Source organism: Carassius auratus, chromosome 47, assembly GCF_003368295.1.
Source record: "Carassius auratus strain Wakin chromosome 47, ASM336829v1, whole genome shotgun sequence".
Taxonomy (NCBI): Eukaryota; Metazoa; Chordata; class Actinopteri; order Cypriniformes; family Cyprinidae; genus Carassius; species Carassius auratus.
In genome coordinates, this window is record NC_039289.1 from 15,526,631 (window position 1) to 15,552,807 (window position 26,177).

Below are 26,177 nucleotides of genomic sequence, written 5' to 3' on the forward strand. Positions count from 1 at the left end.
AGTTTATTAACCCTGTGAAGCTTGACGTATGAACAGGTTTTCCCCGTCTCCTCAGCGCTCCATCAGCTTCCGTAATGACTGCAGACCGGAGATCATCGCCCCGCGGCCGTGGAGCCGGCAGATCGCTCCAGCCATCACCAAACGCCGCGACAGCAAGCTGTGGAGCGAGACATTCGATGTGGGCCTGGGACATATGCTGTCCTCCAAAGAGATCAAGAGACAAGAGGTGACCTCACCACGGCCCAAACCCACACTCAAATCTGATTGGTCGGTGGACCTGCCTGAATGAAAGGGAAAATTGAATATTCAACAGAAATCTACAATCTGTGTTCATCTTTGCTGCATAATTTATCCAGTGCACCACAAATAGTTTAGAAAATCACTAGATCTTGGGGATAGATTGGTAGAGTAATGCATGTGTAAACTTGCTATCGACCTTATTACCAAAATGTCTGCAAGATGCATCGTATCTGATTAAAAAAAACTAAAATAAAATGTCCTCTTCAAAGATTATACATATTACTGAAGTTACTCTTTCTCTTGTTGTGTTTTGTCAGGCCATCTTTGAGCTGTCTCAGGGAGAACAGGACCTGATTGAGGACTTGAAGCTGGCCAAGAAGGTACACTCTTCTTTTCCCTTCACTTCATTCAGCATGAAAACCTTTGAGTCCTGGCTGTACCTGGAGCTGGGCGATATGGCCACAAACTCAGCTCTGTATTCAGAATGGAAATATCTCCATGACTTTCTAACATTAACAGATGGAGAATATATAGCTGTGAAATATGTTCACACATTAAAGGGATAGCTCACCCAAAAATGAAATCTGCTCACCCCCAGGACATCCAAGATGTAGATGAGTTTGTTTCTTCAGTTGAACACAAACTGAGATTTTTAACTCAAACCGTTGCGTTCGGTCAGTCATATAAAGTAAGTGGATGGGAATCACGGCTAAAACATACAATAAAAAAAGCACATACACAACCGAACTGAACCCTGTGTCTCGTGACAAAACATTAACATGTAAAGACACAAAACAATTGGTCTGTGAAAGAAACTGAGCCGTATTGAAGTAGTTTTTAACTCTGATTAACTGCAGTTTTGAGCTCTCCTGAGTGTGTTCTCCTCAGCTGGTGCTCAGAGAGAGCTTCTGACAGATCCAATATCACCTGAATATTCTCCTAAATTCACCACAATGAATATTTACTAATTATAATACTTTTCACATTACGCTTGAAACCCTCAAGCATTTGTTTTGGTGGAGAATCTTTAAGTCGGTGTTTACTGTGAACCGAGCCGCTTCGAGACACTGACAACACCTGAATATTTCCAGATAGTTTCTCTGGAGTAATGTGTGATCTCATCTCAGGCGTATCGTGAGCCCATGCTGAAGCTGTCCATCATGAGCGAACACGAGCTCAATCAGATCTTCGGCACGCTGGACTCCCTCATTCCTCTGCATGAAGGTGAGCGTGAAGTCCGTGTGTGTCTCAGTGTGACACAGCGTGACAAGTATCTGTTCATTAAAACTGAAAATCAAAAGCGGTGCATGGGACACAACCACATCAAATCAGAACACGAAGTAACAGAGATTGTACCGTACACCAGTCATGAACACATCTGATGTAGACCAGTGTTTGTCAGCGTCATAGGTAGCATCGCTCACTGGAGTGGTGAAAAACAAGCTGTGTCTCTGGTCTTGTAGATTTGCTGAGTCGACTCCGAGAAGCCAGAAAACCGGACGGCTCCACAGATCACATGGGTCATATTCTAGTGGACTGGGTGAGATCCTCGTCCTTCACCGCTACACTGTTTATACAGCTGTATGACGTCCTCTCTATCTGATGAGAAGATTTGAGCGGCTGAGCTTACAACACCTTGGTTTTATTTGTCGTGTGTTTTTTATGTGTGAGTTTGTTGTGTGTGGAGCAACCTGAGCGTCAGGTAGTGTGTGTGTGTGTGTGTGTGTGTGTGATCTCAGACCCTGAATACGTCTCTTTCTCTGGCTGTAGCTCCCTTGTCTTGAAACCTACGCCACTTACTGCAGTAACCAGGTGGCAGCCAAAGCCCTGCTGGACCATAAGAAGCAGGACCATCGGGTGCACGACTTCCTCCAGCGCTGTCTGGAGTCGCCCTTCAGCCGTAAACTGGACCTCTGGAGCTTCCTGGACATCCCCCGCAGTCGCCTGGTCAAGTACCCGCTGCTGCTGCGAGAGATCCTCAAACACACGGCGAGCGAGCACCCCGACCGCCAGCACCTGCATCACGCCGTGAGTCTCTGTCACCTTCACCAGACACACACTGCATCTCCTCCTGTGTGTGTGTGAGCTCATTTAACCCCTCCGTCTTCCATAGATGAGCATGATCCAGAGCATCGTGGCACATATTAACACCCAGACGGGCGAGTCGGAGTGCCGTTACTATAAAGAGCGCCTGCTGTATCTGGAGAGCGGTCAGAGAGACCTGCTGATCGACAGCTCCAGGATCCTCAGCTGCCACGGACCGCTCAAGAACAACAGAGGACTCGTAAGAGCTTCAGTCTTGTCTCTGTCTGTTCGGGAGTCTAGTCATTAATCAGTCCTGTGTCACTGGAGAAACCCTTCCTGAACAACGAGGTCTTCTATAAACAGTCAAAAACACTTATTGTGTTCATACATGTTTTTACATTGTACTTATATTTTTAAAAAACTACATGTAATTACATCTGTATTTAATTTCTGTAGTTACATTCATAATTACACTGTTGACCCATACTTTACACCTTAACCCACCCTTAAACTTACCCATATCTCCAACCCTCTCCCTAACCTTACCCCCGTCCCACCTCAATAGCAGCAAGTGTTTTACAATACAATGTGAACACAGTAAGTACATTGTACTTATGTTTTTATGTAAGTACATAGTAGTTAAGGCCACCTAATATAAAGTGGGACCACTAAAGTGAATGAATACATGTGCATCAGATGTTACTACGGTTCTCCGTCTCTGTCTCTGCAGAAGCTGCATGTGTTCCTGTTCCAGGACGTGTTGGTGGTGACCCGGGCCGTCTCCCAGAACGAGCAGCTGTGCTATCAGCTCCACCAGCAGCCCATCCCCGTCAGAGATCTGGAGTGGGACGACCTGCAGGACGGAGAGATGCGCCTCGGAGGATCCATCAGAGGAGCCTTCAGCAACAGCGAGCGCAGTGAGTCCCGAACTCAGCAGAGTTACCAGCGTCACACAAATATACACCAGATATTGAACACGGAAGGGACACCAGGTCCGGGACATCTAGAGGGGATATATTTATATGATATCTTCAGGAAGAGGGTCCTTCACAAGGGGATAGTCAAACAATACAGGTCATAAGTTTGGCATTTATCAATTATTTGATCAGAAGTACAGTGAAACAGTGATATTCATCTTCACCTTTGTTTCTATAGCACTTTATACAATACAGATTTTACACAGTGTTAAACAAGAAAATAGTGATTCATTGATGCAAACAGAATTCAGCTCTAAAAAGACAATGTCATGAAATATGTATATTATGAAATATTATGATTAATTAAACATTTTTTTTATGTTTTTTTGTAATTAAATATATTTTAAATAATGTATTTACAGTAAATGAACACACTTTCCAGAAGGCCAACAATTAAAAATGTTTTTTTTTATTGGTCTTATGAAGTATTCTAATTAGTTGAGATCGTGAATTGGTGGGTATTTGTTAAATGTGTTAAAAACATCACAATTAAAAGAACCAAAGACATAAAGTACTTCAGTCTGTGTGCATTGAATTAATTTAGACGAGTTTCACAATTTGAGTTGAATTACTGAAATACAGTCATGCCCACAAATATTGGCACCCTTGGTAAATGTGATCAAATAAGGCTGTGAAAATTCATCTGTGTTGTTAATCCTTTTGATCTTTTATTTAAAAAATTCACAAAAATGTATCATTTAATTGGATAATAAGAATTTTAAATGGGGGGAAATATCATTATGAAATAAATGTTTTTCTCTAATACACATTGGCCACAATTAAGGACACCCTTTTATTGAATTATTTTTTAAACCTCCATGTGCCAGTTTAACAGCTCAAAACTGTCTCCTATAACACCTGATGAGGTTAGAGAACACCTGACAAGAGATCAGAGACCATTCCTTCATCCAGAATCACTCCAGACCCTTCAGATTCCCAGCTTCTCCTCTTCAGTTCACTCCTCTCATGATCCGTAGGGTTCAGGTCAGAGGACTGGAATGGCTATAGCAGAAGCATGGTTTTGAGCTCAGTGACCCATTTCGGTGTTGTTTTTGAGGTTTGTGTTTGGATTATTGGACGGTTGGATGATCCAAACATGGTCCATTATAAGATTTCTAACAGAGTCAGTCACTTACTGATTTTTTATCTGTTGGTATTTAGTAGAATCCATGATGCCATGTGTCTAAACAAGATGTCCAGGACCTCCAGCAGAAATATAGGCCCAGAAAAAAACAAATACAGCTGTATATTTCATTGTACACATGGGGTACTGTTTCTCTCTGTGTTCACCTAACCCATCTTGAGTGTTTACTGCTAAAAAGCTCATTTTTAGTTTCATCTGATCATAAAAGCCAGTCCCATTTGAAGTTCCAGTCGTGTCTGATAACTGAATATGCTTTAGTTTGTTTCTGGATGAGCTAGGATAATTTTCCTCGAAACCCTCCCAAACAACATGTTGATGTAGGTTCTGTTTGACAATTATTTTAAAAGGTTTTCTGAACCAGAAACTCAACTATTTTCTTCAATTCTCCAGCTGTGATCCTTGGAGAGTCATTACCCGCTCAAACTGATCTCCTCACTGTGCATTAGGACGATATAGACACACGACCTCTTCCAGGCAGTTTCATAACATTTTCTGTTGATTGGAAACTCTTAATTATTGTCCTGATGGTGGAAATGGGAATTGTCACTGCTCTAGCTCTTTTCTTAAAGCCACTTCACCAATTTGTGAAGCTCAATCATCTTTTTCTGCACATCAGAAATATATTCTTTGGTTTTTCTGATTGTGATGGATGATTAAGGGAATTTGGGCTTTATTTTCCCTCCTCTTTATATTTCTTTGAAAAAGGAAGCCAGAGCTGGATGATTTCATGTTTATAATCATGCTGGAGTGCTCAAAATTGTGCATATGAATGGGAATATACTTCAGAGATATTTTACTCATAAGAATTTCTAGGGGTGCCAATAATTGTGTCCAACGAGTATTTGAGAAAAACATTAATTTCATAATGATATTTCCCCTCCGTTTTAAACTCTTATTATCCAATGAAAGGATACATTCTTGTGAATTTTTAAAATCAAAAATCAAAAGGATTAACAACACAGATGAATTTTCACAGCCTTTTTTGATCATATTTACCAAGGGTGCCAATATTAGTGGGCATGACTGTAAATTAACTTTTCCACGCCATTCAGATTTATTGAGATGCACCTGTAGATGCCTAAAAAGCTGCTCCGAACATCTCCATCTCTGTTTGTCTCCATCTAGCCAAGAACTTTTTCCGGGTGGTGTTTGGCAGCGGAGGACAGCTGCAGACGCTCTGCTTCCAGGCCAGCGATGCCTTCAGTAAACAGCAGTGGCTCAACTGCATTCGACAGGCCAAAGAAGCTGTGTGCCCTGCAGGATCTGAGCCACAGCTCCTCTCAGTGCAGACAGCACGTCAGGACAGAGCGAGGCCGTGCTCGGACTACAGTATGATGGACACCAGCGACGCCTGCGTGGATCTGAGCATCGAGTGTCCTCCAGTGCACCTGACAGACGTCACCGCTGTGAAAGTGTGACTGCCACGCTGCACTGAAACATGTGCTTCTCTGCTTGACCTGCGACCCTCTTCAGTCTGTGCTACAGGAATCTCCCCGTGTAAAGGAAGCACGTCTCTGAGTCTGACACTGCTGTCACTGGATCTTGTGTGGTATTCCTGTGCCTTTCATTCACTGTGCGGTTTCTCTCAGAAACTGACATCGAGGAGCATCGGTCTGCTTTTCCACCACCTGTAAGACACCATTCACTTTAATCACACTGTCTGTGCAAGAAAAGAGTTACATGGGTGTATAAGGGGAAATATTGTTCAGGTGTTTAACGTACATTCAGTAATCACTAATAAAAGACGAGCAGTCGAGTGTTTTCACTACATGCACGAGTAAAGGGCTGAACCTACACACATTCATCTCAGTGTGTCGCAGCACTGCACGATTACAGCATTTCTGCATCGATGTCAGAGCCAGATCCAGTGGGCAATATTACATCTCTAATCCACAAACAAACTCTCTAAAGCACTTTGTTTTGAAAGTGGCTCCGCTCTGAATGTGATCTCATTGGAGGATGGACAGCTCGAGGTGTTTCCTGATCCTGCGGAGCTGGGACTTCTTCAGTTCTTCTGTAGCAGTAAACACGAACTGAACCGTGTCTCTTGTGCCACGCGGATCATGAACCTGTCAGTGTTTGTGTGTGCGCCAAAACTGACCACTGATGTGTCTGTGCCCAGACGTGTCTTCAGGTTTTGCATTTTCAGATGTGCAGCATTATGTATTTAAAAACTGTTCAAAAGTATTTGATTCTTTTTCTTTTACATTTTTTATTTCTTTTTTTTTTCACACGTATTGTATTGAAATGTATAAGATGTTTATTTATAGTGTTTTTCACCTGATTTACTTCACTGTATTTAGTTTTTCTGTTTGGTTGCTGTTGGATTAAAAGGGAACCGGACTGGATTTAACAGAGTTGATGTTCTAGAAATCAGAAATGACGGAAGAGTTTGAAGGTAAATTAGGGTGGGAACACATTTTTAATACACGAGACTGAGAGACTGACTGATGGACAGTGTGGAACAAAATGAAGAAAATCAAATAAACATTTTAAAAACCTTAAATATTTTCTTCTTTTACACATTATGGTGTATATAATAACTATTATAAATGATGAGTATTGCAGTAATGTGAGCGGGTGGTGATGCGTGAAGCTCGGCGGTGCTTTGCTCTTGGTGTAGGAAGTGTTTTGATGCCGAGGTGTGAAGTTTAAGATCAGCTTTGAATGTTTACCATCTTTACACGGTGGAGAGTAGTGTTCGGGGACTGCTGAGTCTCTAGTGCTCCTCGGCTGCAGTGTATCACATCTTCATAATGAGGACCACAGGGAACAGATGGTAAAAACACTTGTCTTGTCTAGCTCCTGCTCAATATGACATGCACTATATACCTTTACAAGGAGGCTAATGACTTACAGGGATACTCCACTGTGTGGTAGATGTAACTTACCTGGCCGTCTATGGCTCAGTCACAAACCTTCTGGGTTTGATCCCAAATGTCTTCAATTGTGTTCCAAAAATGAATTACGCCTTCATGGGTTTGGAACGACATGGGGGTAAGTTATTAAAGACAAAAGTTTCATTTTGGGGTGGAGTAACCCTTTAAACATTTCCCTACTACCAGCCTTATTTCACATTTGACCGCATACACTACAAGGTTTGGAGTCTAATATTATTTTATTTTTATTTTTTTATTTTTTTAAAGCTCTTCTCTCCAAGGCTACAATAAAAATTACAGTAAAACTGTATTATATATATTGTGATATTAAAATGTTCTATTTTCATATAATTTTAAATGTAATTTATTTCTGTGATGCATAGCTCTATTTTCAGCATAAAAGTGAATATTAATGTCTGCCAGATTAGTGAGAGCCCAACCTGTTGAGACTCAACTCCTTCAGGTAGATTATTACTATCAATGATGCAACACCAGATCTGACATATGGCTGGAGCTCCTCACATCCCCTGAAGAACACACGCATCTCAGGTGCATTTTGTCTGGCGTCGCTCCCCTGACAGCAGCACGGCCCCTGGGTGAGGCCCTCTTCACAAGATGATGGTCATGTGGACACCTGGATGATTACTCACACCCAGATGAGTCTGGAGAACAATAACACATGACCGATGAAAGACAATATAGCAGTTCACTCATACCGTCTGCCTTGGTCTTTATAGATTTTGTCTTATAAACATATTCATAACGTGTTCTATGTTATAAACCTCTCATACTGTGTGTGTTGTGTGTTGAGCTGCAGGCTGGAGCCGTGTGTGATGATGATGATGATGATGATGATGATGATGATGGAGCCCGCTGGGTGGCGCTGCTGCGCTCCGTCAGGTCAGGAGTGGGCATGTTCATCCACATGTGTGTGTGTTTATGTGTGTGCGACGACGCGCGCGCAGCAGACGCAGACCCCACGCTCCTGCGAGGAGAATCCGTGGCTCATGTCTGGAGCTCATCCGTGAAGCAGCGATGGAGCGTCGAGGAGGGAAACTCAGTGGCAAAGAGAAAGACAATCCCGCTGCGCCTTCTTTGAGCCAAAATGGCGCCACGGTGGAAGAGGAGGATTGTCCGGACGGTCCCGATGGAGAGAGACGGGTCAGGAGCGTGTCGTGGGCCGCGAAACCAGCCGAAGAGCAGCCGCGACTCAACTTCCACATCCCCCGAAAGAGCAGAGAAAAGAGAGGTGCGCTGCCCGCTTTGTTTGTCCTCCTTTCCGTTACTCGGACTGAAGACAGTCTGTGTCCCAAATTCTGGCGAGCTCTAAACCTAGACAACACTTCTGTGCATCACAGGGACGCGCGGTTTCCTCCTGTGATCCCCAGTAATGCTGTCTAGATGGACAGCTCAGTAATTCATGTCAGTATAAACAGAGATCCAGAACATGAGGGATGCTATTAGAAGTGTGTGTGTGTGTGTGCCTTCCTCAGGTAACGGGTTGATCTGCCACACCTGTCACCTGGGGTATAGTGGGGAAACTCAGATTATATTATTTAAAATAAATACAATTCTTCATTTTTAATAACATATAAATTAAATCACATTTTTATCAGTTTATAGGATTGAAGATTTCATCAATTTTATTCAAACAAAGCCTCAATTCAAATATCCTGTAGATTCTACAAAGAATTGAATTGAATTGAACACAACGGCTGAATTTTCTGTCCAAGCATTCAGAAGTTACATTCATGCATTTGAAGATTGAAGGTTTTATTCCAAACACTCAAAGGTCCATCCAGAGTGACTGAATCAGTATTGTGAGTAATTTAATTGGTGTCATTTCTAATTAACAGTTCCCTTGACTTTGAAGTACTTCTGAGTAAACTAAATAATAAAATCTGACACGTATTGTATAGTTATTTTATATATTTTTTAGACTGAATGTCATACTGCAAACTATTATTTGTATATATGAACATAATAGTTTGTAGTATTAATTTCAATAATATCATATATAAACACTACAGGCAATTTATTAAAAAAAATGTAATCCACTGTGTTGATTAGTGGAAAGAAAACATCCAAATACACTTGCACGTTATATATTTCAGTTACAATATTTAAAGGCTTTGTTCTCAGAATTTTTAGCTGGAAGTATTTAGATTTCTGGCATGAAAATACATGCAAATTAGTGCATATTTAATTAGATAATGCATCATTTGCATTTATCTGGGTATGTATGGTTACATATAGTTGTTAAATGTTTACCATGTGAGATTTGTATATAATCTGAAAGCTGAATAAATGAGCTTTCCATTTATGTATGGTTTATTAGGCAATATTCAGACAATATTTGGTTGAGATGCAACTATTTTAAAATCTGGACTCTGAGGAAGCAAAAAAATCACATTTTAGAGTTTTCCTGATGAATTCTTAGCAATGCATATTACTAATCAAAAATTAAGTTTTGATATGTTCACGGTAGGAAATTTACAAAATATCTTCATGGAACATGATCTTTACTTGATAACCTAACGATTTCTGGCATAAAAGAAAAATCTATAATTTTGACCCATACAATGTATTTTTGCCTATGCTACAAATACACCCCAGAGACTTAAGACTGGTTTTGTGCTCCAGGATCACACATTTACCTGACAAGCTTTTCCTTAAATATTACAATATATATATTTAAGCCTTTTATTCATATATATGTTCCTGTGGCTCAAGTGGTAGAGCATTGTGTTAGCAGCGCAAAAGGTTGTGGGTTCGATTCCCAGGGAACACATGTTGGGTAAAAACTGTTAGTCTGAATGCACTGTAAGTCGATTTGGATAAAAGCGTCTGCTAAATGCATACATTTATTTAAATGTATATACACACACACACAAACACAAAACAATGTGTGCATATAAATCATTTATAGCAAACAATCCAACAATCTAGAGAAATAAGAACAGTTAAGATTGATTTCTTGGTGACTTTAACATATATATATAGTCCATTAAATCTGTGGCTTTAATAGCCAGTCTTCAGTGTTTGTTGGCAGATGTTCGCCTCATTAACATGGGGGTCACTGGGGATTTGGGGGGAGCTGGTGGCCGTATCTATGTCTCTCAGCAGCAGCTCAGCTCAATGCACTCAATTAATGCTTTTTATAAATGCTAAAGTATTAACTTGCATTCATTCAACTAGCACTCGTGGTCGTGCTGCTTGTGCCTCAAACGCTTCACTCACAAACATGTTTTCTTCTCTGCTTCTGATCTCTGATATATTAACACTGTGGTTGTGGCCACAAGTCAACACCCTGGGTTCATGTAGCAGTCATCCCCGAAAAAATAAGATGCACACATCCATCACAAGCTCCAAAACCGCTTCAGTGGGAGATCATTCACATCTAGGGTTTGTTTCTGGTCTGGATGTTTTGTTCAAACAAATCACTAATAATGTGCAACTGAAGTTATTTATTGCAAAATGTACAGCGTTTATAATACAAGGTCAGATTTAGAGATACTTTTGCCTTAATTTAACTTATGTTTTACACCTATTTTTGCACATATGCATTTGCTATATCTGCTTCAGTAGCCTTTCATTTGCATATCATTTACAAGACAACATTGGACAGAATGTGGAATAATGTTGTTATTTTTTATCAACTGAAGAGTTTTTTTAGCTGATTAATCAAAGAAATTAAAGCAACTCAAACTCTTCCTGTTATATTGACCCTAAGCGTGGAACTGGATTGATCTGGATCGTTTCACTTCTGAGTGGTTTTTATACGGACATGTGCCCTGGAGGTCTGACCATCCTGATCTTGAGGTTTCGGTAAACATCTGTATAATCTGCTTTGATTGGGCTCAGTCAAATCAAGAGTGTCCTTCCCCTCTGATATGATCCATATAAACTAGTGTGGAGATGTTAAACTGGGCTGCTTTAGGCTGCGGATGAACGGTTTGTAACTCTGTTCTGCTGGTTTGTTCTCGTTCTCAGCTCTGTTTCAGTACGTGTCTACAGACTCCAGAGAGTTTTCAGACATTCTGCAGATCCTCTCCTCCAGCTACAAGGACTCTTCCTCCACCGGGACATTTGTGTACTCCAAACCTTGCCTCGTCCACAGCGAGCCGCTGGAGAAAGACGTGAGCGTTTGACTCTTTACTGCTTTATTCTTGACTGTTGTTTGCAATCATGAATTCATTTTTTCAAATGGCCACAAAAGTTATTTAAGCATGATTATAATTGTGATTGAACACCTGTATGGAGGAATATTCATGTTTTGACATGAGTGCATCCGCTAAATTGTTCCCCGAGGTCAATGCTTTGATTGACAGTGGGAGCTCTTGAGTACTTGCATACAGATGTGGATTAAGTGCTGTGTGTAAAGTTAAATATGTATTTAGATAACTAAAACATCAGTTGACCATGTGCATAGACACCATAACACACTGCAGTGTAAGAGACAGCAGTAACTCTTCATCATCCACCCCAGTGTGTCCTGTCAGACTGTTGTCTGCACAAATCCTTGTAATCTCATCCTTTAATGTAGATTCAAGCGTGGCTTTAATGTTGAGGGCCTGCATTGTTTGTGAGGGTGTGTGTAGTTAAATGTCTGTGGTTATGAGACAGATTTTGAACAATAATACTTAGTTTTGCCTGGATATTTGAGATTGATCGTTGTGCATCAGTACAAAGGTAATATTGTGATGTTTTGTGTGTGCAGTTCATGGAGAAGCGACGGGAGCTCAAGCAGGATGGGCGCACAGAGAAAGAGCTGTCTGAGACTTTCTGCTTCCTGCTTTGTGATGCTCCAATGGTAAACAACTTCCTTTGTTCAGCCTTTCATTAGTTCATGCATTCAGAGCATCACACAGTGACGTTCAGCTGAACAGATGATCATTTGTCATTCTCTGGACACTTTGTGATGTGGTTTCTCTCTTGTGTGTGTGTGTTAGGTCTCGGTGGTGTGTGAGAGAGGACTGTCTGTTGGCAACAGCTGGATGAGTATGTTGGGGAATCCATCTAAAGGTGAAGTGACCTTCTCAACACACTTCATAACACTGATTCTTGAGTTTTGGTGGGTCATATTCTGCGAGGAGTCACAGAAAATTAAATGAGTTACACTTTTTTTGAATTGTCAAAATCAGTTCTTGGTATGCGTTAACATGCGTTTAGAAATACAACATGCACCAAACATATTCCAGAATCTGTAATACTGAAATGTTTATAAATCTATTGTCAACAAAAGAGAAGCTGTAAGATAAATTAGTATGCAACATAAAAGAATATAATTTGAGAAACATCTCAATAGTTATTGTTAATTCAGTGAAAGTCACTGAAAAATTGCCCAAAATGCTAAAAAGAAAGTAATTCAGATTTGAAACCGTATGAGGGTGAGAAGCCTAAATGGTGTCACATGGCTCATGTGACATTGCTGAAAAGACATTATTTGGTGTCAGTGTCGTACAGTGAGTTACAGTAATCAAGTCACGTAACTCTTCCTACTCAGGAGGGGTTTACCTTTACTAATCTACGATGATGGTTAAAAGCCGGCGCTCACAGTGGCATTCATTTGTTCACAGTAAAGTATAAAACCCAGGTTTTTAGCTTTGTGGACTTGATATGGTGTAAGAGAGCCCAAATTAGTTGAGCTCAGATCTGTTTTTCCATTTTATCCAAACAATACAATTTGTGTTTTAATAATTATTTGGATGTAGAAAGTTAAGCCACGTTTTAAATTCAATGAGACAGAAAGTTAAAGGGATAGTTCACCCAAAAATTAAAATTATGTCATTAATAATTCACCCTCATGTCGTTCCAAACCAGTAAGACCTCCGTTTATCTTCTGAACACAGTTTAAGATATTTTAGATTTAGTCCGAGAGCTCTCAGTCCCTCCATTGAAGCTGTGTGTACGGTCTACTGTCCATGTCCAGAAAGGTAAGAAAAACATCATCAAAGTAGTCCATGTGACATCAGAGGGTCAGGTAGAATATTTTTAAGCATCGAAAATACATTTTGGTCCAAAAATAACAAAAACTGACTTTATTCAGCATTGTCTTCTATTCCGTGTCTGTTGTGAGAGAAGTTTGTGATATCTGGTTCATGAACGAATCATTCGATGTAACCGGATCTTCTTGAACCAGTTCACCAAATCGAACTGAATCGTTTTAAACGGTTCGCATCTCTAATACGCATTAATCCACAGATGAATTAAGCTGTTCACTTTTTTAATGTGGCTGACACTCCCTCTGAGTTCAAACAAACCAATATCCAGGAGTAATTCATTTACTCAAACAGTACACTGACTGAACTGTTGTGAAGAGAGAACTGAAGATGAACACAGAGCCGAGCCAGATAACGAACAACAGACTGACTCGTTCACGAGTGAAGAACCATTTCTGTCAGACGCGTCTGATTCGCACCAACCAAAAAAAGTTCTGAAAATGAAAATAGGGAATCGATTTTAACCAAATATGTACACTATTAATTTAAAATAATTAAACAATTAAAAAATATAGATATAACAAAACTCAACAAAAAGGAGATTTTGAGTTATGAAAAGCACCATTGCAAGCTGACAGCGACCGGCTTTTGTGATGGAAAATTGGCAGTAATACCAGTAATCCGTGGGACATCAGTGTGGACGGAGCGCGTCTTCTCAACAGCTGGACATAAGTTTTTTTTTTTTTTTTTACAGTTGTTTGAAATGGATTGAATCATTATTTAAAATATTTGATTTTTGAATTGCCTAAATCATAAATGCAGCCGGGTTGAAGCCCGCAGTGATGTTTTTCTTTTGTTATGGCAGCCGTCCCCTCTGCATATACTGTATATTTTTTCAAGAATGTTGTACTCCTGTTGCTGTTTGTTATTCTGCCTTAACACTTAGGTCTTAAAAATCGAAAATGATTTTTTTCACAAAAGTGACAGCCCTAATCATCGCCAATGACGTCATTACGTCGAGCGCAAAAGAACCGGTGAACCGTTTTCTTCAACCGGTTTTTTGAATCGAACTGTCCGAAAGAACTACTGGTGATCCGATCACCGATGCAACTGGTTCTTGACTCGTGAACGAGTCATTATCTGGCTCGGCTCTGTGTTCATCTTCAGTTCTCTCTGCACAGCAGTTCAGTCAGTGTAGTGTTTGAGTAAATGAATTACTCCGGGATATTGGTTTGTTTGAACTCAGAGGGAGTGTCAGACACATTAAAAAAGTTAACAGCTTAAGTCATTTGTGGATTAATGCAAATTGGAGACAATTCAGTTTGATTTGGTGAACTGGTTCAAGAAGAACTGGTTAAATTGAATGATTAGTTTGCGAACCGGATATCACAAACTGCTTTGTTTTGAACTCTCTCACAACAGACACGGAAGAGAAGACAATGCTGAATAAAGTCATAGTTTTTTCTATTTTTGGACCAAATGTATTTTCGACGCTTCAACAAATTCTAACGGACCCTCTGATGTCACATGGACTACTTTGATGATGTTTTTCTTATCTTTCTGGACATGGACAGTAGACCGTACACACAGTTTCAATGGAGGGACTGAGAGCTCTCGGACTAAATCTAAAATATCTTAAACTGTGTTCAGAAGATGGGTGAGTTATTAATGACATAATTTTGCTATTTGGGTGAACTAACCCTTTAACTGATTTAACACTGGAGAAGACACTGGAGTGCCTTGACAAAAAGTTACAACGTTGAATTTTATTTTTTATTTTTTTTAAATACAAGAAATCAATGAAATCAGTCCTGGAACAATCAGGAAAAGTAATTGGTCGAAAGTCACATGTCTTTTATTTATTTTTTTATTTTTTTGGATGGTCTCATTCTGTTTGTGACACTGCATGCTACAAAACCATGCTGGGGGGGGGGGGGGTTTAATACCTAGTAATAACTAGTAGTAAAGAAATTAACAGAAATGAGCCTGCACAGCGATCAGTCACGCCACATCAAACAGCATCAAAACACATTTATTGTTTGAGTTTCAGTACTATGTAGAGCTCACTGTTTAATTAATCATTGAACATGTTCCAGCCTCTCCATTGAACGAGGATATTACGTCTACATATATTCTTTATGATTGGTTTTTGCTTTCAATATTAGGAAAGCTTTGAAGTATGATGATAATCATGAGCAGTATTTTTTAAAGAGCTGACTGATTGTGTGTGTGCTGCCAAAGGAAAAAAAAATCAAGAAGATAATAAAACAATTGTTGGGAGAGTTTGGTAATGAACTGTCCAAATATGAATGAGGTCTTTGATTATGTGCTATATAAAAGCACTGGCGAGCTGCTTTTAAGATTGTTAGATGTTCTGCAGGCATCTCGGCTTAGTTTTGACCAGTAAGACAAAGTAAAGAGAGATGCGTTGTAGTGCATCCAGCGAACACTGATTATGTTGATGTTGCAGGAGTTTACCTCTGTCAGTTTTCTGATTTACTTCAAATCGGCCCCATCGAGCCTGGGTCTACAGGAAACATCATCATATTTAAAGTTATTAAGGTACAGCAGCAGCTTGAGTGATGTCATTTTCAAATGAAACATTAGTGTTGTTGAGTCTGAGAAATGTCTGGTCTTTTGTCCTCCAGGGTAAAGTGAAGAGTATGCATGACTGTATGTCCATAAGCATGGATCCTACACCTAAATTTGACAGCCACTTCTCCAAGAACTCACCCAGAGTGACCTCCTTACAGTCGTACAGGGCATTCGAGTACACTCAGGTAAAATAAAAGTCATTCAAATAAACCAGAGTAATATAATTCACTATGAATAAAAATATTTAATCAAATGAACATGAATTTCCTGTAAGATGACTGAAGTGTCTTTTTTCACAGCAATACTTCTACGAGTATGTGGATTTCGACATTTCTTCCAGGCCGAGACATGTGTGTCCATATGCCGTGGTCTCTTTTTACTTTAAAGGCAAAGAGGCTTCAACTGGAGCCCTCAAACCGCTGCCTCCTCTCAGGTGTCTGACTGCTCTCCTTCACTCTGTCACATGATTCATGAAGCTCTTACATTAAAATTATTTGCTTTTATTAAATATGTCTGTGTTCCTCAGGTCCAACAGCCAGCCATCAGGGACGAGCAAAGGTGGGCACAACTTTATCAGGGTATCCACTGGGTCCTAAAAAGTCATAAATTTAGTATCATATTTAAGGCCTTAAAAAGGTTTAAATTGTACAAGAAAGCATTATTATGATTTAAATTTTGGGACCGAAAGTTCAGAATCGCGATATGGCTGATTGTGACAATTAAGCTTGAGTAACTCCATTGAATCTCATTCAGTTACTGTTACCTACTCTCTTAAAATCCTTTTTTTTTTTATAGTTGTTTATCAACCCCAGGACCACTAGGTAACTTTGGATGAATTAGATGTGCTGCTCTCAACCCTTCCTGATGGTGCTCACCTTGTTATGATTGATGATTTAATCATCCACCTAGATAAACCTCTAACTGCTGACTTTGACACTCTTGCTTGCCTCTTTTGATCTCAACCGAGTGTCAACCAGCAGTGGTTGACACAAATCACAAATCAGGCAACCAAATGGACCTTATTTACACACGTCTCTGCTCCACTGATTATGTTCTGGTTACTCCACTGCACACGTTGGATCACTTCCTCCTCACTCTTAACCTCAACATGGTCCCCTCCTCATCACTTACCCCTCCATGTCATCTTTTGACGTAACCTACGCATACCCTCTCACCCTCCCTGCTGTGGTTTCATCTTCACTTCCTTCCCCTAAACTGTTAGCATCTTTTGATGCACTTGTCCACTTGATCCTATTCCATTTCATCCTCTTCAAGCCATTCTCCTCTCTCAGTTGTTGAAGCGCTAAGACTGGCAAGAGCAGAATCCAAATCTTCAGTACTTATCCTGCCTGATCTGTCCGCTGCTTTTGACACGGTTAATCACCAGATCCTCCTATCAACCCTACTGGCAAAGGGCATCTCAGGAACCACACTTCAATGGTTTGAGTCTTACCTATCAGATAGGTCCTTCAAAGTATCTTGGAGAGGTGAGGTTTCCAAGTTGCAACAGCTGGGATCCCTCAGGGCTCAGTTCTTGGACCACTTCTCTTCTCTGTCTACATGGCATCATTAGGTTCTGTCATTAAGAAACATGGCTTTTCATAACACTGCTATGCTGATGACACTCAACTCTACCTCTCATACCATCCTGATGATCTGAGGGTAGCTATTCGCATCTCAGCTCGTCTAACAGTCATTTCTTCCTGGATGATGGACCATCACCTTCAACTCAAACTTGCCAAGACAGAACTGCTTGTGATTCCAGCAAACCCATCGTTCCATCACAATTTCACCATCAAGTTAGGCACATCAACCATAACTCCTTCAAAAACAGCTAGAAGCCTTGGAGTTATGATTGATGATCAGCTGACTTTCTCAGACCACATTGCTAAAACTGTCCGATCCTGCAGATTTGCTTTATTTAACATCAAGAAGATCAAGCCCTTTCCAAGCTCTTGTTCTGTCCAGGCTGGACTATTGCAATGCTCTCTTGTCAGGTCTTCCAGCCAATTCTATCAAACCTTTACAATTAATCCAGAACGCGGCAGCAAGATTAATTTTTTATGAGCCGAAAAGAATACACGTCACACCTCTGTTTATCCATTTGCACTGGCTTCCAATAGCTGCTCGCATAAAATTCAAGGCATTGATGTTTGTCTACAAAACTACCACTGGCTCTGCACCCATTTACCTTAATTCGTTACTTCAGACTTATGTGCTTCTAGAAGCTTGTGTTCTGCAATTGAACGTCGCTTGATTGTGCCATCCCAAAGAAGCACAAAGTCACTTTTACGGACTTTTAAATTAAATGTTCCCTTCTGGTGGAATGACCTCCCCAACTCAATCCGAGCAGCTGAGTCCTTAGCCATCTTCAAGAATCGGCTTAAAACACATCTCTTCCATCTTTATTTGACCCTCTAACTTTAACACTCACTATTCTAATTCTATTCTTTCTTTTAATTTATTATACAACTAACACTAGCTTGCTCTATTCTTTTTTTATTCTGTTTTTATTTATTATATTATTTAAAAACCCTTGGTACGTGTACTGCTTTTAGCAAACTGTAACTTATTATAGTTCTTGTATAGCATTGCTCTTTTGTTGATTTTGATTGCTTCCATTGTCATCATTTCCAAAGTTGCTTTGGGTAAAAGCGTCTGCTAAATGACTAAATGTAAATGTAAAAGGCTATGATTTCATTGAATAAACACGGGCTGCACATTTAAAGTCCAGTGCTGCTGCTTTGTGTACTGCTGTTACAGTGGAAATGGTTTTATTTTACCAGTGATGCACGGGTCAGTGTATAAACAACCCCCACATTTTTTCAACTAACCGGACCGCAACTCGGACCGCAAAAAAATAAAAACTAAATATTGTACCTAACCCACATCCTGACCTGCATATTTTAAAAGTAGTAAATATGTCATCCCTTTATATTAATTTAATTACCTAAATAGGCTATTTATTTTGGTTTGAATATTTTCGTTTAAAAGTAGACAGTTCAAGCGTTCTGTAATATATTGCCTATATTTCTTTTTAAATCCACCGACTAAAAGATTAAGACATACCTGTCTCAGAATATCACCCAAAGTTTCTACATCTTTTTTCTTAGCTATTTCAGAATCTGGAAGAATGACTGGGGCTAACTTGTTACTGCAGTCGAGCGATATGAATGTGTGTGATGTACGGCATGATAAAAGCTCATCACTATTGCTCCCAAAGTTTTTTTCAGCCAGTGGGTCATTTGGTTTATTGAAAAACGATTGCACTGATTTGCATGTTTCTTGATGATGTGCTTTTTTTCTGTGGTACTGGCATGCACCATGTCGCTCACGTCGTAGCCTATTCTCCACCATGTCCCACAGAAAAACAGCTTTTGCATAAAATGCAAAAAGCTCTCTCTGCTTCACCATCTACAGGTCTTAACCAAGAGTATGTTGCAGTCCATTCGCTATTAAAAGTGCATCTTCTCTTTCTCGTGGCCACACTGGCAATGGCTGCTTAACGTGACCGAACAGCGCGCGCTCTTCAATTTGAAATTGTTGAATGTTGAGGAGGCGTTTGTGCACCAGTCAACAGTTTGATTGACGTATGACTCAGCCTATCGACTTATGCTTTTATTGCTCTCCTCTAAACTATTGGACATAAGTTAACAGTACGCCTATGGACGTATCTGTGTATTGTGGATCAATAAGAAAACAATGCATTTATTAAAATCTAAACATAGGGATGTGCGATATGTTTGTTCTTTGATAATATTGTAATGGTAGTTTTAATGATGTGCGATTTTGATATTCATATAGGTAATATCACACGAAGAGTGCGTTTTATTTTATTTTTTTTCTCCAACAGTAACTTTGATTACAAATGTGATATTGACTTTATACAACAATTCAATAAACATGTAGTAAATATTAAGGGACTTATGTTTTAGACAAAAAAAAAAAACTTATCTGAACTGTAAATAATAATTTAACAGTTAATATGGTATTATAGACATTGCCCTACCCCACTCATATGGTGTTCATTTTATTTTTTTGTGCAGATCTTAAAAAAGGTCTTAAAGTCTTACATTTGATCTTAAAAATCCTGCACAAACCCTGTTTATTCAGTAAAACAGCATTTTTATTTTTTTTTGGGTTATGAAAGGAAAAGTTCGCCAGTGTTTTCTGTGGAGCACAAAAGCAATTTTTGGCTGAATCATCATTGGATCTCTTTCTATACTGCGACAGTTTATATTTTCTGTAAGTGCTCAAAAGCAGTTCCTAGTAGTTTTAAGTCTTATGTGGAGCCATGATCACAATGGACTTTCTTTGTCTTGAAAACAATTCTTCATATTCTCCTTAAAATATAACTGAATACTTGTTTGGAATGACATTAGGTCAAACAAATATGACAGAATTTAAGTCTCTGAGTGAACTCTTCATTTCCTTTTCATGTTGTTATAGGGAGGCGCTGTTACACTGTATGGCGGGGACATTTTGTGAACGGGGGAAAAGACGTGTACCAGGCCAGCCTTCGCTCGCTCTCTCTACCATTCCTGCCCTACAAACTGTGAGTCTCATGAAGCACAGCCGTCACCGTGTGAGTGTTAAATGACACTGGGCGTGCCTGAGCCATGGCTGTTGTTGTTTCAGGCCAGAGAAGATTGAGATCGGTAAAGTCATGAGCCTGCAGCAGGTCAAGCAGAAGATCCCGTCTGCACTCTTCTCCTGGAGCCTCTACATGGGCAGCCATGAAGGTTTGACTACGGATTTACCAGCCAATGCTTTATTTTATTTGACATGAACCAAGAGAAATGAACCAAGAGAAAACATTACCGTCTACAGCCGTGAGAGGGCTGTAGTCTACACTGTAAACATAGAGCGCCCTCTCACGGCTGGAGACGGTTATGTTTTCTCTTGGGTCTAAATAAATGCGACTTATAGTCCAGTGCGACTTATAAATGTTTTTTTCCTCATCATGACGTATTTTTGGACTGATGCGACTTGTTGTCACGGTACCAAAATTTCAGTATTCGGTACCGATACCAGTGAAAATCCACGGTTCTCGTTACCAATTTCGGTACCAGAGCAAAACACAAAAATATGCTAATGAATTCAAATTTTATCACTAAAAAATAAAACCAATTCCATTCTTTATACTCATTTACAATTGTGTTTCAAGTTTTTCTGCAAGTAATATAATTATGAAAAATAGTAAACAAGTTTCACCCAAATTTAATTTGTCTTTGAATTTATGAAATTTAAACATTTTATTTTTGGTAAATAAAGGGGATTTGCGGTGATTTATTTCTTTAAAAAATTGTTTTATTCATTTTTTGGACAGTAGTAGCAGTATCAAATAAATTTTTACTAAATAATATTCATATTTCTAGCACAATGCCTTTTCAACTGAACAGAGATGACATAACTGAATTCAATGATGAACTGCCTTTAACTATCATTTTGCATTATTGAGACACTGTTTTCCAAATGAATGTTGTTCAGTGCTTTGACGCAATGTATTTTGTTTAAAGCACTATATAAATAAAGGTGATTGATTGATTGATTGATTTTATGTAAAAACGAACTTTTAATGAATGCATATTTGTCAATTTAACTGAACTTAAATCTGGTGGTGATGCTTAAGATATTTTGGTAATTGAGGGTTTCTGTAAAAAAAAAAAAATTTTTTTTAAATTGATCATATTAAAAGATAATACGGTAGATCAGCCAATTAAATTGCCATTTGCGCATTAGCTCCGCCCACTACCGGAGAAACCGGCATATCTTCTGCTTGTTTGAAAAATATGAATAATTCTAAATGAACTCCATTATTTTGACAGGAGAACACAACAAAGAATATAGTTTACATGTAGCCCGTCGATTCAGCGTGGTAAGACTCTCGCTCTCTCTCTTTTTTTGTGTGTGAGAAACAGCGCTATCAATAAAGCGTCGGCGAGTTGTGCGCCTTCACACAGAGTTTACAGTTCAGCAAATAGAGGTGCGCTGTGCGTCCATTGAGATGAACTGAAAAGTAAAGATCGCTTGATGAAGAGAGAACTCTGAAGCTCAGATGCTGAAAGTACTGCAAGCGTCACACGCTTCAGTCTATGTAGTAAACAAACCCACACGTCTCTGCCATTCATTTATTCACACAGAGATGTGCAGAACATGCAGGATTCATATTTCAAACAACTTTTGTGGCTTAACATTTACAGATACTGATCCATATGGAGATTTGATTTGTTTAATTTATGCTAACTTTGACAGATTCTGTGACTGTCCATATTAAATGTAAGTTTCATTTTCATGACTGGATTTTGAGATTCTGTTCGCGTTTTCTGCTTCACGGAAATCATAGCGCTGTATGCATCAAGAACCGGGTTTGGACGGGTCCTCGGTACCACCGGTACTTAAAGAAACCTGGTACCCTGACATTTTCATTTTTTTAGTGCCGATTTGGAATCAAAGTACCGGGTCTTTTGACAACACTAACTCATATTTTTAGTATTAGGTAGTGTAAAAAATTAGCTCAAAGTGAGATGTACATAACTAAACATAACAGGTTATTAGTTCTGGGATAAACGATTATTTTTTTAAACGATTAGTCTAACGATTAATTTTTTTCAGACCAATTTGATTTCGATTATCTCCCCATTAATTGACTACTAACAATTTATACATGTTGATTTACATATCTGAATGAAAAAAAAAACATGAATTCCTTAACATTGCAATATATGTTTATTGCTCTTAAAATTACAAAATAAAAGACTGACTAAGAATGCATTACTTTGCACTTGTATAGAGATAGCATTCAATAAAACCTTGAAGCCTTGAAAACACATAGCTTACTGAAACAAGCTTACTGAACACACAGGGCCTAGTTTACTGAAAAAAAGTTCTTCTTTCAGATGAAAATAACAACAACTTGATGTCTAGCATTCAATAAAAAGGTCACCCAAAATACTTGTTTAGAGCAATTGAAAGAATACAGTAACCAATGTAAACTTGAGGGCTTTAAGCTAATACAGAGAGTGCTTTTCCAAAAAAAATAAAAAAATTTACAGTTTGAGCCAGCAGCCTGTCATGGAGAAAAAAAAAATCTCTGAAAATGCTCCACGTGAAACTTTGGCGTTCCGCCCTTTTTCTATCGTGTTTAATGATTTTGATTAATGTTCACAAGGGAGAGAGAGAGCAAGAAGTGCTCGTGTTGTTTGAAGACTGAGAGTTCTCTCTCGTACGCACCCTATCAGGCGCAACAGATCACTCACCGATCAAATAAGGCTTTGACAGCCACCAAAAAAAAAAAAACTTCCTGACGTGATGAGCTGGTTATCTGGTAACCCAAACTGATACAAATAGTATGATGCACTTTAGGCTCACATATATTGTTGTCACGATACCAAAATTATTGTTTCGATACTGATACCTAGTCAAGAATTGCGATTTCGATACTTTTTCTTAAAAGGGAAAATACACTCTCAAAGATCATTGCTGTGCTTTATTTTAAAACCAGGACAACATTCTAATCATATAACACCCTAATAAATTAACATATGAACAGCAGATATATTAAACATTTGAACAAAACATGAAATATCAAAATATAAAAATAAATTAGAGCAATGACATTCAAGGTAAAGAAAGAATACATTTCGCAGCATTATGTCAGTTAATTCACTTCATCCTGTGTGAGTAACTCAAGATGTGACAGAGCATGTTATTTGTTGAATGTAGTGAACGAATCCGCCCTTCACTGAACGAGATCGAGAGATCTTCTCATTCGTGAATGAGTAGAAGGAACTGATACTTCTCGTTTATGAACGAAATGAATGGTTATACAGGGTCAGTGAGAAAAGCATGTAACAGTAAACTTTGAAGTGTCAGCTTTGTGAAGAAATGTTGATTATGTATCTAGTCAGAAAGAATCATGAGCAGAAACCTTTTTATTTTGGGTATGTCATTTCTGTCTCCATGCCAAAAAATGGGGGGTGACTGGTAATGGGATAAGAAGTGTTTTAATGCTGATCACATTCAGTTTTATTTGAATTATCACAATAATAGTTGCTTATTAACCATGTGGTGTAATTGGGAGTCTTTTGTCTTTCAAACACATTAAAATTCACTTTATTTCTTATTTACACAGGCATTTTCAAACTCTTTTTTTTGTTTGTTTTTTTGTCATCTAAACCACTTTCAAATGAAAGTAACACATTTGAATGTTGAACCTTGAGGTAATGTAATTTTTAAATGGGCCCTCCTATACTCTTTTACAAAGTTTTGATTTTGTTTTGGGTGTGTACTAGAACAGACTCCCATACTAGGTTGTTCAAAAAATGCATTATTTTGTACATATTTTACATAATTACAACACCTCTCTCCCTAGTCTAGCATGAACAGCTCGAATAGTTCCTGTATCAAATGAGGGCCCCCCTTCTGAAATACGAAATGTGCTGTGATTGTTTAGCTGGGCCAGTGAGGTTTCCACTGTCACTTCTGGTGCTTGATTGTGCCTCGTCGGGGCTTCCTCAGGGACAACGCATAGGGTTTTTTGGCCCGATAAAAACCTTGGGCCAAAGGGGCTCAGCTGGGGCTAGAGGAGGAGTTATGAACAAAGGCGGAGTTTCTCCGTGTCTAGAGAGCGTCAGCGCGGATCATTTCAACACCAGTATTAAGAACTTTTTTTAAAGAAGTTGCCAAAAACTCACTTTCAGTCAGCAGCGAGTGTTTGATATAACGCGATCCGATCTGATGTGGATTATAATCACTAAACAAGGCAGAAATATTTTAAGCGATGTGAAAGACTATGCACGCTAAACATGTTACCATAGCTTCTTATTCTCTATCACAATCATTTATTTATTAAGTAACTTATATTATCTGTCATAAGTCTCGTCTCAAGAGTTTAGCTCCACGTAGCCTATCATAAACATATAATAATGTTTTTATTCGGGAACTTTTATAAAAATAGAGATATCACAATTCATTCTTAATGTGACGTATTGGCTACTGTGGCTACAAATAACAGAAACAGACTCAACTGAATAATTAGGCTATTTTCATAAATGTTAAAAATAAATAAAATATAAATAAGTATATTTATGTGTGATTCATTCTGAGTCCTGATAAATTAATTCGTTATAATCAATGTATCACTTCTATAGTAAAACATTGATGCTTTTGAATCTGAATATTTAACAAAGCATGCAAACAAACGGCTGCTTTTATCATGTTCGTTTTGTGATCGCACATGTTCCAGAGACTTATTTCTTAGTTTTCTGATCACTTCTCTTTGTTGGTGAAATGATGGGGTTTCGTGACATTGTTCTGAGAGGCATGTAAAGGGCGTGTTTTAGTGAAGCGCAGTGGTGCTTCTGGACCGACGGTGGAAACCCTGCGCTATTCTGGCCTCGGTGCTATTGGCCTGAGGATATTACCCCCGCCCGGCCCGCTTCAACAAATATTCTAAATTAGAATATATATATGAATAGTTTAAAAAAATTAATTTCGAAGGTGAAAATTCGCAAATGAATATTCTAGGGCAATTTTGAAAGCCCTAGCGTGCTGTGTAGTGTGTGCTGTGATTGGTTGGCTGGGCAGGTGTGTGGTGTGATTGGTTGGCTGGGCCAGTGTGTGCTGTGATTGGTTAGCAGGGCCAGTGTGTGCTGTGATTGGTTGGCTGGGCCAGTGTGAGCTGTGATTGGTTAGCAGGGCCAGTGTGTGGTGTGATTGGTTAGCTGGGCCAGTGTGAGCTGTGATTGGTTGGCAGGGCCAGTGTGTGGTGTGATTGGTTGGCTGGGCCAGTGTGTGGTGTGATTGGTTGGCTGGGCCAGTGTGTGGTGTGATTGGTTGGCTGGGCCGGTGTGTGTCGTGGTTGGTTGGCTGGGCCGGTGTGTGCTGTGATTGGTTGGCTGGGCCGGTGTGTGGTGTGATTGGTTGGCTGGGCCAGTGTGTGGTGTGATTGGTTGGCTGGGCCAGTGTGTGGTGTGATTGGTTGGCTGGGCCAGTGTGTGGTGTGATTGGTTGGCTGGGCCAGTGTGTGGTGTGATTGGTTGGCTGGGCCAGTGTGTGCTGTGATTGGTTAGCAGGGCCAGTGTGTGGTGTGATTGGTTGGCTGGGCCAGTGTGTGCTGTGATTGGTTAGCAGGGCCAGTGTGTGGTGTGATTGGTTGGCTGGGCCAGTGTGTGCTGTGATTGGTTAGCAGGGCCAGTGTGTGGTGTGATTGGTTGGCTGGGCCAGTGTGTGGTGTGATTGGTTGGCTGGGCCAGTGTGTGGTGTGATTGGTTGGCTGGGCCAGTGTGTGGTGTGATTGGTTGGCTGGGCCAGTGTGTGGTGTGATTGGTAGGCTGGGTTAGTGTGTGTCGTGGTTGGTTGGCTGGGCCGGTGT

General features: G+C 39.6%; 2 protein-coding genes across 7 annotated transcripts in view; both read left to right on the forward strand.

Annotated features, from left to right (window-relative positions):
• Window positions 1-7,470, forward strand: part of LOC113065223 (rho guanine nucleotide exchange factor 3) — a 62,811-nt gene extending 55,341 nt beyond the window's left edge. For 3 of the 6 annotated variants that reach the window (XM_026236487.1, XM_026236491.1, XM_026236489.1), the window contains 8 exons: window positions 56-226; window positions 558-620; window positions 1,368-1,464; window positions 1,704-1,780; window positions 2,011-2,268; window positions 2,354-2,524; window positions 2,996-3,182; window positions 5,512-7,342. In XM_026236487.1, the coding sequence (XP_026092272.1) occupies window positions 56-226; window positions 558-620; window positions 1,368-1,464; window positions 1,704-1,780; window positions 2,011-2,268; window positions 2,354-2,524; window positions 2,996-3,182; window positions 5,512-5,804 (1,317 nt within the window). In that variant the 3' untranslated portion in view covers window positions 5,805-7,342. Of the gene's footprint in view, window positions 1-55; window positions 227-557; window positions 621-1,367; window positions 1,465-1,703; window positions 1,781-2,010; window positions 2,269-2,353; window positions 2,525-2,995; window positions 3,183-5,511 lie in introns of all 6 variants that reach the window. The other 3 variants (XM_026236488.1, XM_026236490.1, XM_026236492.1) reach the window with 3 other exon arrangements.
• Window positions 7,471-8,134: 664 nt separating this feature from the next.
• The window catches only part of LOC113065224 (protein TASOR-like), a 40,108-nt gene continuing 22,065 nt past the window's right edge, over window positions 8,135-26,177 (forward strand). The window contains exons 1-10 of the mRNA XM_026236493.1: window positions 8,135-8,514; window positions 11,259-11,404; window positions 11,986-12,078; window positions 12,218-12,290; window positions 15,678-15,769; window positions 15,856-15,987; window positions 16,102-16,235; window positions 16,329-16,360; window positions 20,252-20,357; window positions 20,441-20,544. Of these exons, the coding sequence (XP_026092278.1) occupies window positions 8,205-8,514; window positions 11,259-11,404; window positions 11,986-12,078; window positions 12,218-12,290; window positions 15,678-15,769; window positions 15,856-15,987; window positions 16,102-16,235; window positions 16,329-16,360; window positions 20,252-20,357; window positions 20,441-20,544 (1,222 nt within the window). The 5' untranslated portion in view covers window positions 8,135-8,204. The remainder of the gene's footprint in view (window positions 8,515-11,258; window positions 11,405-11,985; window positions 12,079-12,217; window positions 12,291-15,677; window positions 15,770-15,855; window positions 15,988-16,101; window positions 16,236-16,328; window positions 16,361-20,251; window positions 20,358-20,440; window positions 20,545-26,177) is intronic.